Consider the following 15,103-nt stretch of genomic DNA (forward strand, 5'->3'; position numbering starts at 1 on the left):
TGGAAGTATTGCCTTAAAAGAGGGGATGTACCCCAGGTCGCCTCTCAAAATAAGACGCCGTATTATCAGGCGCAGTCCTGGTTGGCAAGCGGACAAAAGGGTTCCTCTTTTCTGCTCGTGACAGAGGGAGAGGAAAATGGCTGCAGAGATCAGCCAGTTCCAAGGAACAGAAACCCTTTTCCGCCGCTGCCAAGCCCTCAGTATGACGCTAGGGCTTTACAAATTCAGGCACGGTGGGGTCCCGTTCTCAATGAATTTCAGTGCGCAGTGGGCTCACTCGCAAGTAGACCCCTGGATCCTTCAGATAATATTTCAGGGGTACAAATTGGAATTCGAGACGTATTCCCCTCGCCGTTTCCAAAAGTCTGTTTTACCGACGTCTCCCGCTGACAGGGAGGCAGTTTTGGAAGCCATTCACAAGCTGTATTCCCAGCAGGTGATAATCAAGGTACCCCTCCTGCAACAGGGAACGGGGTATTATTCCACACTATTGTGGTACCGAAGCCAGACGGCTCGGTGAGACCGATTTTAAAATCTAAAATCTAAAATCTTTGAACACTTGCATACAGAGGTTCAAATTCAAAATTGAGTCACTCAGAGCAGTGATTGCAAACCTGGAAGAAGGGGACTACATGATGTCTCGGGACATCAAGGAGGCTTACCTTCATGTCAAAATTTACCCTTCTCACCAAGGGTATTTCAGGTTATGGTACAGAACTGTATCAGTTCGGACGCTGCCGTAGGGATGGTCCACGGCACCCCGGGTCTTTACTGAAGTAATGACCGAAATGATGATATTCCTTCGAAGGAAGGGAATTTTAGTTATCCTTTACTTGGACGATTCCCTGATAAGGGTAAGATCCAGGGAACAGTTGGAGATCGGTGTAGCACTATATCAGGTAGTGTTGCGGCAGCACGATTGGATTTTCAATATTCCAAAAATCGCAGCTGGTTCCGACGACTTGTCTTCTGTTCCTAGGGATGATTCTGGACATAGTCCAGAAAGAAGGTGCTTCTCCCGGAGGAGAAAGCCAGGGAGTTATCCGAGCTAGTCAGGAACCTCCTAAAACCGAACCAAGTCTCAGTGCATCAATGCACAAGGGTTCTGGGTAAAAATGGTGGCTTCCTACGAAGCAATCCCATTCGGCAGATTCCACGCACAGTGGAACCTTCTGGACAAATGGTCCGGGTCGCATCTTCAGATGCTTCAGCGGATAACCCTGTCACCAGGGACAAGGGTATCCCTCCTGTGGTGGTTGCAGAGTGCTCATCTTCTAGAGGGCCGCAGATTCGGCATTCGGGACTGGGTCCTGGTGGCCACGGATGCCAGCCTGCGAGGCTGGGGAGCAGTCACACAGGGAAGGAATTTCCAGGGCTTATGGTCAAGCCTGGAGACATCTCTTCATATAAACATTCTGGAACTAAGGGCCATTTACAATGCTCTAAGTCAAGCGAAACCCCTGCTTCAGGGTCAGGCGGTATTGATCCAATCGGACAACATCACGTCAGTCGCCCACGTAAACAGACAGGGCGGCACGAGAAGCAGGAGGGCAATGGCAGAAGCTGCAAGGATTTTCGCTGGGCGGAAAATCATGTGATAGCACTGTCAGCAGTGTTCATTCCGGGAGTGGACAACTGGGAAGCAGACTTCCTCAGCAGACACGACCTTCACCCGGGAGAGTGGGGACTTCACCCAGAAGTCTTCCACCTGATTGTAAACCGTTGGGAAAAACAAAAGGTGGACATAATGGCGTCCCGTCTAAACAAAAAACTAGACAGATATTGCGCCAGGTCAAGGGACCCTCAGGCAATAGCGGTGGACGCTCTGGTAACACCGTGGGTGTACCAGTCAGTGTATGGGTTCCCTCCTCTGCCCCTCATACCAAAAGTACTGAGAATCATAAGAAGGAGAGGAGTAAGAACTATACTCGTGGTTCCGGATTGGCCAAGAAGGACTTGGTATCCGGAACTTCAAGAGATGCTCACGGACGAACCGTGGCCTCTACCTCTAAGAAAGGACCTGCTCCAGCAAGGGCCTTGTCTGTTCCAAGACTTACCGCGGCTGCGTTTGACGGCATGGCGGTTGAACGCCGGATCCTGAAGATCCCTACCCTGGTCAAGGCCAGGAAAGACGTAACCGCAAAACATTATCACCGCATTTGGCGAAAATATGTTGCGTGGGGTGAGGCCAAGAAGGCCCCTACAGAGGAATTTCAACTGGGTCGTTTCCTCCATTTCCTGCAAACAGGACTGTCTATGGGCCTAAAATTAGGGTCCATTAAGGTTCAAATTTCGGCCCTGTCGAGTTTCTTCCAAAAAGAACTGGCTTCAGTGCCTGAAGTTCAGACATTTGTAAAAGGGGTACTGCATATACAGTCTCCTTTTGTGCCTCCAGTGGCACCTTGGGGATCTCAATGTTGTGTTGAGTTTTCCTAAAGTCACATTGGTTTGAACCACTCACCACTGTGGACTTAAAATATCTCACATGGAAGTGACGAGTTAGCCCTGGTTTCAGCCAGGCGGGTGTCAGAATTGGCGGCTTTATCATATAAAAGCCCTTACTTAATAGTTCATTCTGAAAGGGCAGAATTGAGGACTCGTCCTCAAATTTTCTACCTAAGGTGGTTTCTGCATTTCACATGAACCAACCTATTGTGGTACCTGCGGCTACTAAGGACTTGAAGGATTCCAAGTTGCTTGACGTGGTCAGGACCCTGAAAATACATGTTTCCAGGACGGCTGGAGTCAGAAAATCTGACTCGCTGTTTATCCTGTATGCACCCAACAAACCGGGTGCTTCTGCTTCTAAGCAGACGATTGCTCGTTGGATTTGTAGTACAATTCAGCTTGCACATTCTGTGGCATGCCTGCCACAGCCAAAAATCTTAAAATGCCCACTCCACAAGGAAGGTGGGCTCATCTTGGGCAGCTGCCCGAGGGGTCTCGGCTTTACAACTTTGCCGAGCAGTTACTTGGTCAGGAGCAAATACGTTTGAAAAATTCTACAAATTTGATATCTTGACTGAGGAGGACCTGGAGTTCTCTCATTCGGTGCTGCAGAGTCATCCGCACTCTCCCGCCCGTTTGGGAGCTTTGGTATAATCCCCATGGTCCTTACGGAGTTCCCAGCATCCACTAGGACGTCAGAGAAAATAAGAATTTACTTACCGATAATTCTATTTCTCGTAGTCCGTAGTGGATGGTGGGCGCCCATCCCAAGTGCGGATTGTCTGCAATACTGGTACATAATTATTGTTACCAAAAAATTCGGGTTATTGTTGTAGTGAGCCATCTTTTCTAGAGGCTCCTCTATTATCATGCTGTTAACTGGGTTCAGATCACAAGTTGTACAGTGTGATTGGTGTGGCTGGTATGAGTCTTACCCGGGATTCAAAATCCTTCCTTATTGTGTACGCTCGTCCGGGCACAGTATCCTAACTGAGGCTTGGAGGAGGGTCATAGGGGGAGGAGCCAGTGCACACCAGGTGATCCTAAAGCTTTCTTTAGATGTGCCCAGTCTCCTGCGGAGCCGCTATTCCCCATGGTCCTTACGGAGTTCCCAGCATCCACTACGGACTACGAGAAATAGAATTATCGGTAAGTAAATTCTTATTGTTGCATCATATCTCATTGGTCACCATGGGCAACTGCTCAACCGGCTCACTTCTCCACACTTTTCACTGCTTCATGAATAGACCCCTCTCTATCTCCAAGACTTGACACATGTCCCCCACCGTGGCTATTTTTCCTTTTCCCTACAGTATATAATTTCATTTTCTGAGATGAGTAACTGTTATATAGTTATCTACAGTTTTTTATAGTTTCCTTTGGCAGACTAAGCAGCATGACAGGAAAAAAGAACAACAATAAAGAATTGGCTAGGATTTAATGTAAGGGTAAATGAAGCCTACTTTGAAACAGAATATATTTCCTGAACTGCACTTATCTCAGTGCTGAGCAAATTTTCTGTGAGAAACTCACAGAGCGAGTACAAGAACTGATACTGAACACCTGCTCTTTACACTCACATATACCATCATGAATGCCGCTCTGTGTAAACAATTCAAGTTATTACAAGTGCCTGAAATATTTGCTACACGAATTCAACTATCCAGCGAGGAATGAAAGACTTTGAAAGCACCAATTAAAATAATAACTCACAGATGGTTAAAATATGTCAGCCGTGCTTTAAATGACTCTACTGGGCCAGGATCCTTCCTCTAGAGCCTCTGTAATACTAAACTGTATCTGCTCTATACAGACAGTGGTGGCGGACATTTTGGAGCTGTTGGCGGCTCTTTTTAATATGAGTGCATACTCAACTGTTTTCGTTAACCTGCCTGTCAGGAGATCCCATATATGAAGTCCAAGTGACAGGTTCATCCAATAGCACGATCAAGGCCCCACTTACTTCAGCAGAAAATGAAGTGGGATGTGGGATGGTGGCCGCATTTTTTGGGAGTCCCGGATGACTTCCTGAAATTGAGACGCCTCCCAGACATTTGAGCAGAGTAGGCAAGTATGATGCACGGCCTGGTTGGCAATTGCCCTGTTATCACCGTGGCCCCTGATACTTTGCTGTTGTGTGTTCACCCAGGTGCTGTGTAGCAGTTACCAATCTGTTTACCATGAATTTACCATCATTTTGTTTACCATCTTTACCATGATAATTCCTTGTCTTTTTTTTTATGAGTTTTTACTAGTTTGTTTTTCAGTCATATTTTGCCATATTAAAATGGCATAATTTTGTGAGAAAACTAGAAACTTATCATTTATGACCGACCATGTGACCAGCTGGCCATCAACATGCTGCCATGATGATGGGCCTATTTTTATGTGGAGGTCTGGGGCTGTAGCTCCATACACCCCATTATTAATCTGCTCCTGCAGCTATAGTTATTACAAATGGTACTAGTATGACCCATGCACTCTGGCTCCTTGTGTGCATACATTCATGCTACCTCATACCGCCCGATTTTTGCGTGACAGACTGTCCTGCTATTCAAGGACTGTCCTGCTGCCCCACCTGTGGGTTGCAGTGTCCCGTGTGTGGTCGGGAGATTTTGGGTGTGAGTAGCAGTGTTGCGTGCACTGTCCATTCAGTGGAGAGTGAAGCATAATGGGGGGTGTCATGTGACCATGCCTCCAAATCATCACAATTCCAAAGCCACGCCCGCTGAATGATGATGATGATGGGTCCCAATCTCTAAGTCTTAAATAATGGGAGGTGTGCTACCTTCCACACATGACATCAGGATAGCAGTAAGCAGGGCTGTAACTAGCGATGTGTCAGGGTGTTGCTCCTCAGAGCAGTACCTAGAACGGGACCCTGCAGCCTGTAGAGCCACCAGGCACATCCCAAGGATGATCCGGGCGCTCCTCTTCTTCCTGTGTTGGTTGGGGCCGGCCCAGGGCACATTATCACCCTGCTATGGCCCTGATAGTAAGGAATATGATGTAACCCTTTGAGTGGCCATATTTTGATGACCAGTCTAACTGGTTGCAAATTACTGTCAGTGTGGTAAAAAAAATTACAAAAATAACCATATCTATCAACATTTGACTGGAAAATACTCACATGTTGGCCCGGACGGGTGGAAAATGTGGTACAGCAATTTAATCGCTAGCGTCTGCTTGTGCCCCTTGGGATCCAACTCAGCTCACACACCAGATTGCCATGTATGTCCAATTTAGCCACATATTAAAATTTGGACGAAGTTCTGGAACTGCCAATGTCTGAGTAATTTGATCCTAATACCAGGGCCAGTCCCACTGGGGCACAAAAAGTTTCCAGCAAATGATCCAAATGTATTATACTTGACATTACCCAAATGTGTTTGGAAACTGTACTAGTTTCTGTATTGCTAATAATAGATTTAATTACATATTGCATGTTGCGGTATATATTTCATAATGCACTAATGTATTTTAGTCTAAACAAGCTTTAAATATTTCATTTGTAGTTTAAATGAATAAACACTACAGCACTTGACATATCACTGCACTTTAAATATGATTTGGTGTTTTAATTACTCAACTCTATATAGAGAGCATTTAAAAAAAAAATCCCTGGTGTTTAATTAACATACATCTTTGAAATTGTTTGTGTCAAAACTCAGTTAAGTCAGTTAGTTGGTTATTCCCTAGGTGATCAAAATGAAGTCTGGTAGACATAAATCTAATTGCCCATTCTCTACATGTTTGTCAGTGGAACATTTAATATGCTTTATTGTAAATCTCGTCTTGTATCCCAAACAAGGAGGGCTTCCTGAAAATCTCGGCTTTTGGCACTGAAAATGATAATTTTCCTCACTTTCCGAAATTATGCTTTTAGATCAATGATATAAATGGAAAATATTACTGCAAATAGTTTGCTGAAATTGACAGGCACGACAAATATTGAGGCAGATGTATTAAGCATGGAGAAGTGATAAAGCAGAATGATATAAATAGATTAGAGAGTGTACAAAGAAGGGCAACTAAAATGGTGCATGGCCTACATCACAAAACTTACCCGGAAAGGCTAAAAGATCTTAACATGTATAGTTTGGAGGAGGGAAGGGAAAGGGGGGACATGATAGAAAATGTCAAATATACCAAAGGTTTTAACACAGTTCAGGAGAGAAACATTCTTCAAAGGAAGAGGACTATTAGAACTCGAGGACATACACTAAAGCTGGAGGGAGGCAGGTTCAGGGGAAATTTAAGGAAAACTTACTTCACAGAAAGGGTAGTGGACAAGTGGAATAGCCTCCCATCAGAGGTGGTAGAGGCTAAGACTGTAGAGCAATTTAAACATGCTTGGGATAGGCATATGAATATCCTTACAAAGAATTAAGGTTAAAAAAGGGTTGAGATTACCTAAAGGATAAAAAAGGGGCAAACTAGATGGGCCAAGTGGTTCTTATCTGCCATCAAATTATATGTTATTATATGTTAAGTGCAAGGTGATAATGCACTAGCCAATCAGTTCCAATATGTAAATTTACAGTTAGGAGCTGATTGGCTGGTGCATTATCACCTTGCACTTATCACTGCTTTATCACTTCTCCAGGCTTAATACATCTGCCCCAATGTTTTTATGAGGGGAGAAAAACTGGTTGTTACACAATGCTCTTGGCATCTGTTTATAGGGGATCCGGTCAGGATCCCGGCAGTCGAAATATAGACGCCGGAATTCCGATTAGGATCACAATCCCGAATGCCTATCTGCCAGGCCGCTCAGGAGAGGTAAGATGCAGGGGAAGGGGGTTAGGTTTAGGCTGCTGTGGTAGGGTTAGGCTGTGGGCAGGGAAGGTTAGGTTTAGGCTGCGAGGAGGGGGGTTAGGTTTAGGCACCCCCGGGGAGGGTTAGGGTTAGTCTGTGGGGTGGGGGGGGGGGGGGGTCTGGTTTAGGCGGCTGAAGGAAGGGAGAATTAAATTTAGACACCACCGGGGAGGGTTAGGGTTAACATACTTACCTGACCCCTGTCAGGATACTTACCATCGGGATGCCACCTTCTGTATTCTGACCGCCGGCATCCCAAATACCGGCATATTAGCCCCAACCCTACAGTATCAGATCAGCAAGTGGTAGGGTATTAGTATTTGCATATAATTGTCAAATTTTAAATTGGTCCAATGAAATGTGTTCATAAGTGATTATGCATTTCTCATTAGGTGGTGAAGAGATCTTGGAATAATAATCATAGATCAAGAAGTACACTGTGGGAGAGACTTATCAAACTTTCTAGAGACGAGATAGTAACCAATCAGACTAAAGCTTTCATTTTATCTAGTACCATTCTATAAAATGATAGCTCGTGTCTGATTGGTTAGTATGGGCAAAACCTTTACTTGTCCACTCCAGCAATTTTGATAACTCTCCTCCACTGTCAGTATTCACAATGCTAATTAATGAGAAACCAAGAAATATGTTGTGCATTTCATTGGATCCAAAGTTTGAAGTCAGTATCGTCTATATTACTTTTTGGTCATTATTGTGAGATCCAGATATATTATCAGCATACAGTGCGTGTGCTCCATGGTCGGACTTCTAAACTATACAAAGCATTTTATTTCGAAGGGTTTTTATTGGTTGTTTGAATGTTTGATGGTATACTCATTATAAGAAAAAAAAGAAGAAGGTATTATGTATTAGGGTTATCCATTTGAAAACATGATGAGCCTACTATGACTCAGTATTCTCTTGTGTGAAACGTTATACTCTTTCCCTACTATAACACTTAATCTTATTCCACTCATCCATTTTGTCATTCATCTTATTTAGTGCCTGTGAAGGGAATTATTGCGTTGTCTTTAATGAGACTTCCATGTATTGTACTTTCCCCACATATTGAAAAGAAGGAGTGCATTTTATTATTGTTTTAAAATTAATTAAAATCCTTAAATTGAAAGTCTTGCTTTTCATTACTATGAATGTTTAGTACGGTTGCGCTCTGGGTCTGTAATGTTACAAAACTACTGATTAAGAAGCTGTGTTTTTTATGTATTATAATTAAAAAATGTGTGTGTTTATTTTCATTTAAAAACTTTAAAAGTCAAATTTAAAAACACATAGTATATTTATTATAGCAAAGTAATAGATTTATCAATTTGGTCAATGATTAATAACACAAAATGGAAAGAAACATGAATCAGGAGTGTCAATCTACTCCTGTACTCCCAGTGTAGCTGTTTTACAATATGCAATATATTTTCTTTCCTTGTTTCAGCATAACAGGCTAAGGGCTCTATGTACAAAGCCTTGGAGAGAGGTAGAGTACCAGCCAATCATCTCATAACGGACATGTTACAGGCTGTGTTTGAAACATAGCAATTAGGTACAGGGGCGTAAGTTAATATCAGACGCCCGGAGGCAAAAAAAATTATATTGCCCCTCCCCCTTCCCCCCCTTGGCCCAGTTATGGTATACACACACACACAACCACAAATACACACACTCATATATATATAGAAATACACACCCAACCACATATACACACAGTCATATACAGGTTGAGTATCCCATATCCAAATATTCCGAAATACGGAATATTCCGAAATACAGACTTTTTTGAGTGAGAGTGAGATAGTGAAACCTTTGTTTTTTGATGGCTCAATGTACACAAACTTTGTTTAATACACAAAGTTATTAAAAATATTGTATTAAATGACCTTCAGGCTGTGTGTATAAGGTGTATATGAAACATAAGTGAATTGTGTGAATGTAGACACACTTTGTTTAATGCACAAAGTTATAAAAAACATTGGCTAAAATGACCTTCAGGCTGTGTGTATAAGGTGTATATGAAACATAAGTGAATTGTGTGAATGTAGACACACTTTGTTTAATGCACAAAGTTATAAAAAATATTGGCTAAAATGACCTTCAGGCTGTGTGTATAAGGTGTATATGAAACATAAATACATTCTGTGCTTAGATTTAGGTCCCATCACCATGATATCTCATTATGGTATGCAATTATTCCAAAATACGGAAAAATCCCGATATCCAAAATACCTCTGGTCCCAAGCATTTTGGATAAGGGATACTCAACCTGTATATACACACACACACACACACACACACACACACACACACACACACACACACACACACACTATACCACTTATACACAAATAGCCACATATACACACACACACACAGCCACATAGCTACATAATCACACCTATACAAATACACACATAGCTACATACTCACACCTATACAAATACACACACACACACACACACACACACACACACTCACACACACACACACACACACACACACACACACACACACAGAGCCACATTGACATACACACTGTCCCAACCCTCATACTCTCCTCCATCATTCAGTTACAGCTTAGTGCTCACCATTGGCAGGTGTCAGCATGTAGGAGTTGGGCAGCGGCGCTGAGGGGAAGTAGGCGAAGCCGGCCAGCTGTGCTGTAAGGCGGGAGCCTGCCAGCCGTCCTGTCATCAGGCTGAAGCCGGATCTGGGCACCATCGGAGTGAGGGGGAGGGCGGGCGGAAGGCGGCCAGACGTGATATCATTATGCGGGAACCGGAGCCGGCCAGGCGCACTTGTCAGGGGGCGGGAGCTGGCTGGTCATGCGGGAGACGGGAGCCGCAGCCGGACAGCTGCACTATCAGAGGCAATGGAGAAGGTGCCCCCGTCACTGCTGGAGCCCGGCGGCATCCGACTCCATTGCCTCCCAGACTTCCGCCACTGATTAGGTACTGGTTGGTTGGTATTTTATCTCCATGCACTTTATCTTTCTCCAAGGCTTAATACATATGGGGAGATGTACTAAGCAGTGATAAACGTGGAGAAGTGAGCCAACGGAGAAGTTGCCTTTGTCAACCAATCAGCATTGATGTAACATTTATAATTTGCATACTGTAAAAGTATACAGAGCAGCTGATTGGTTGCCATGGGCAACTTCTCCACTGGCTCGCTTCTCCACTTTTATCACTGCTTAGTACATATCCCCCATAGACTCCAAAAAGTGTTATGTATTAGCATTGTGTAATCAATTCAAGTGTTCTGTAGCCCATTAACCATTCAAGTATGTGTACTTACAATGGTGCAAATTATACTAAATGCAAATGTCTTGTCTGGTGTAATATGGCATAAATACAGTTGGGCAGTATTACCAAATAGACCTATATAATACAGTATACTTGCTGATGCCAGAGGGGGTGGCCCAGTTGGGAGATACAGTGGGTGTGGTGGCAGTATGAATGGTGTTGTCACAGCCAGCCACGACGATGCACTTCATCGTGGCTATATGAGGAAGCGGGCATATTCAGATATTCAGGAGGCTGGTCTGCTCTCTTGGGATTCTGCAGGAGTTGGCTGCACAGATACCAGAAGACTACATATATTCAATGAATAAAAATCATTATTTTGCAGATACGAGGAGGAAAGCTTATGATCACCTACACGAGAAAAAGCGATGCAGGAAAATATGTCTGTGTTGGAACCAATATGGTTGGAGAAAGAGAAAGCGAGGTGGCGGAACTCACAGTACTGGGTAAGTGAAATATGGTCTCATCAGCACTTTCCCCCAATAGGACGTGTTTGGTAGTTGATATTACTGTTTAGTAAAATGCCAAAATAAATCTACAATTAAATCTCTAATGGCTAAATGAGAAAAACAATAAGTTATCCTAATTATATTACACCAAAGAACCTTCATTGCGTTCACTTTTATTTATTTATTGCCTGGTAAAGGGGACTCTGTGTATTGACACAATTATTGACATGTCAAACACTCCAAACATGATTCTAAATATCAGTAATAGGTCCTACACTTTAGGCGATAACACTGAAAGATATGAACGATCTGGTTCATTAATGAACATGATATCTTTCATATCATTAAGTGTGTAGGCACCAACGATGAACAATGCGTGGCCCCGCACTCGTTCATCGCTGGTGCTGGGTCGCTTAAGGGTTCCTACACATTAGACGATGTGCCGCCGAGCTGCTCGACGGCCGACACGGCCGACAGGCGACCCAGCAACAGGGGGGGGGGGGTGATGGGGGGAGTGAAGTTTCTTCACTCTCTCCGTCACCCAGCTCCATAGCAGTGCATGCTAATATGGACAAGATTGTCCATATTGGCCTGCATGTATAAGCGACCCGGCACCAACAATGAACGAGCATCGTTCATCGTTGGGGCCTACACACTGAAAGATATGAATGATATATCGTTCATTAATGAACGAGATTGTTCATATCTCTCAGTGTTATCGCCTAATGTGTAGGGTCTATATGGACAATCTCGTCCATATTAGCATGCATTGCTATGGGCCCGGGTGACGGGGGGAGTGAAGGAACTTCATTCCCCCCGTCACTCCCCCCCTGCCGCCGGGTCGCCCACCGGCCTTATCGGCCATCCGGCAGCTCGGCAACACATCGCCTAATGTGTAGGGCCCTTAAGACTATACTGCTTGGAAGCCAGGATAAAATCTAATGATCCAAGAAGTTTTGCCTAGTTTCAATGTCTTTGTGGATAGTTTTGTCCCAAAGACCTATACGAAACATGTATAGATGTTGAAAATGTAGATAGCTTAAAATCTTCAGCAGTAGATAAACATTACGACCCTTTTTGGGAAAACATCTAACTTTAATCTAATTAGTTTACACTGCATTATTGACACACACAAAAAAAAGTCCCGGAGGATAAAATGTTTTTGTTGAAACAGGTGCTGCTTGTTATTTTTGGCTGTAATAAATGAGAAAGGACATTTTTTTTTGTGATTGCCTGTCATCATAATTCTATCTTCTGGAGAAGAGAATTAAAGAGTACTAATCCCGAACAGAAAGTAATCAGCATTTTTCGCATTCTCCTCATGGTGTCAGTAAAAGTAGATAACTTGGGTCGCAATTATAGATTTAAAAATAACAGTGTTTAAGTGCAAGGAGATACTTTCCGATTTGTTCCAGCCTCTAAAAAAAAAGGTTTCCCTTGCCATGTATCTTTCTGATGGAAAGCTACAAGGGGCAATTGTAAGAAACATCAGTCTAGGATTTAAGACCACAGGCATAGGCAGTTACCCAGGTCTTAGAACCTCTGTAGGCAGTAGATAGTATTGCTCTGTGCTTGTTGTCTGCAAGATGGCTTTTTTCACACTCCTATATGCGGAATGACCTTGTAAGTAAGATTACTTTGGTACAGTTGTTTCTCCAGCATTAAAAGTAGACATATCATGATTAAATAAAATGTAACACTTATTATGTTTCAGTTCCCTTGATTTTGGCAAGGGAAAAGGAACGCATCTTTCATACACAGTCAGTTCATTAGCGCCAAGTGACTAACATTTTGATTTGGTCCAAGTGCTATGCCATGCCTAGAGTCCAATCGGTTTGTGATTCAATGGAACGTGGAAGATAATATTCCAACATGCTGTCATCTCATAATTGTACTTCTTGATAGTTACCTGTTATTGGATTAACATAACTATAGAGATGAGTCAAGAGTGGCCCACCAGCACTTGTGGTCTCTGATCAAGAACCCCATCCAATGGCTGACCACTTGACACTCAGATCAGTCTGACAGATGTATGCCCACTTTAGCCACACAAATGTGTGATTAGTTCACAAAGGACCAATCACACAAAGTGGCTGAAATTATGATTTTTTTCACACTACATATATGTCCAAAGCCAGCTGAGGCGGACATTTACATATCTGTAGATCTTGGGGATAAAAAGGTGAACTACCTGATGGTGGCAATGTGACATTCACACTTATCATAAGCTTACCGTGGGCATGAAGTCATCAGTAGAACCTACACATATTTAGAGGTGAGCAGACACAGATATCTTTTGCACCCAAGATAAGGATGGTGGATATCCTTGCCGATAGTGAGGATTATTGCTCTCAGGGGTGCCGAGAGGCAGGGAGAGAGGGTAGCCAGGCCTGGGCCTCTTGAATTGTCCCACTGGCAGGCCCATGCCAGCTGCTGACTGGGACAAAAGTCTTCCTCTGCAGCACACAGAGCTTCTTTCCGGCACTGTGCATTGTATTTTGCTTTTTTCCCCCACATGAAGTGTGGCCATGCCTCTGGAATTCAGCCACACCTTCTTTAATACCCCAATCCTTCTGAGCGCCTCTACGGCCCTGTACATGTATATGTACAAGAGTGATGCAGCCACATAGATGAGTCCACCTCTAAATACAGGCAGAAGTCCACAGTTGCAATGTGGCTGCTTTGTGTTCAGCTCTGAATGAGGCCTTTGGTGTTTGACATCTGGATCCTATCGAGTCCATTTACAGGATGCAAACACGTTTGAGCGAACAGAAGTGCGAATCGGCTGGGCGGAGGGGGCAAGTCGGGCTGCTGCTACTGGCGTTTAAGTGCTGCAACAACGGCAACTCGCTCCCTTCCCCGGTAATTGAATTCCCCCAACAGAGTTAGACATGGTCATTGAGCAACCACATTTTTAGCCAGTCCTATCCTGTGTCTGATATACTGAAAACTGACTAGCGGAATCCTCATAACTTTAGGCAGATTATGATTTTTGTCACATGACACAAACCCAAACTCTGACATGTAACTGATAATCTTCCGCAAAATGTGACCTGACCATTTACCCTTAAATATCTTGTTCCATATGCTGTTCTATACTTACCGAGAATTTTTTTTTATCGCTACATCAATCGGCTTGTGTTGCCTTACAGAACGACCATCCTTTGTGAGGAGGCCAAGTAACATGGCAGTAACGGTAGACGACAGCGCTGAGTTTAAATGCGAGGCGCGAGGCGATCCTGTTCCTACTGTTCGCTGGAGAAAAGACGATGGTGATCTGCCCAAAACAAGGTGTGGTCAAGGTTTATATAGAATAAATTCAGACAATAAACCCCCAAATGCCAAACTGAAGTGTAGTGTAAATCTATTCTGCCCTTGAATAGTTCACCAGTCACAATCCAAAATGTAGGCAGTGGAATAGATTATATTACCATGTACTAATATATTATAATGCTTTGAAGGTATGAAATCCGAGATGATCACACACTGAAAATTCGAAAGGTAATAGCTGGGGACATGGGATCGTACACGTGCATCGCAGAAAACATGGTGGGAAAGGCAGAGGCATCAGCTGTATTAACTGTGCAAGGTAAGGCTTGACGAGTCGTTTACGTCAGTTCAATCACATCAGGCAAAGCAATATACTGGTCAATAAACTGGTAGGTATATCAAAATAATCATATTCATTCGCTTTCACAAGCCAGACGTGTTTAATTAGGAAAGCTCAAGAGATAGAATTCAGCTTTTAGTCATTTTCTTCCACTTGTAGTTTAAATAAATCATGTTTAAAATGACATATATTTGCCATGACTTTTTGAATGAAATCACATTTACATCCAGCTCTGAAATGATGTTTGTCACTCTCCAATGGATTCTAGAACAAAGCGCTACACAACTAGCAGGGCTTTTCATTCACACGCTGCCTCTCTTTTTTTTATAGCACCTCATTCATGTTACATATTCTGCTACTTTGTGCATATTTAATGTCATTACATAGTCTCATCTGAACATTTGAAATGGAACAAGATAAACATCTATGGCGTTTTTTTGTAGTTCACTTTTGTCTCATCAAAAGCT

At 43.3% G+C, this 15,103-nt stretch overlaps 1 protein-coding gene across 3 annotated transcripts in view; it reads left to right on the forward strand.

Annotated features, from left to right (window-relative positions):
- ROBO1 (roundabout guidance receptor 1) overlaps positions 1-15,103 on the forward strand; it is a 666,598-nt gene that overhangs the window by 507,726 nt on the left and 143,769 nt on the right. For all 3 annotated transcript variants that reach the window (XM_063956322.1, XM_063956320.1, XM_063956321.1), the window contains exons 4-6: positions 10,903-11,023; positions 14,179-14,317; positions 14,488-14,615. In XM_063956322.1, coding sequence (XP_063812392.1) covers positions 10,903-11,023; positions 14,179-14,317; positions 14,488-14,615 — 388 coding nt within the window. The remainder of the gene's footprint in view (positions 1-10,902; positions 11,024-14,178; positions 14,318-14,487; positions 14,616-15,103) is intronic.

This window comes from Pseudophryne corroboree, chromosome 2 (assembly GCF_028390025.1).
Source record: "Pseudophryne corroboree isolate aPseCor3 chromosome 2, aPseCor3.hap2, whole genome shotgun sequence".
In the NCBI taxonomy this organism is placed as follows: Eukaryota; Metazoa; Chordata; class Amphibia; order Anura; family Myobatrachidae; genus Pseudophryne; species Pseudophryne corroboree.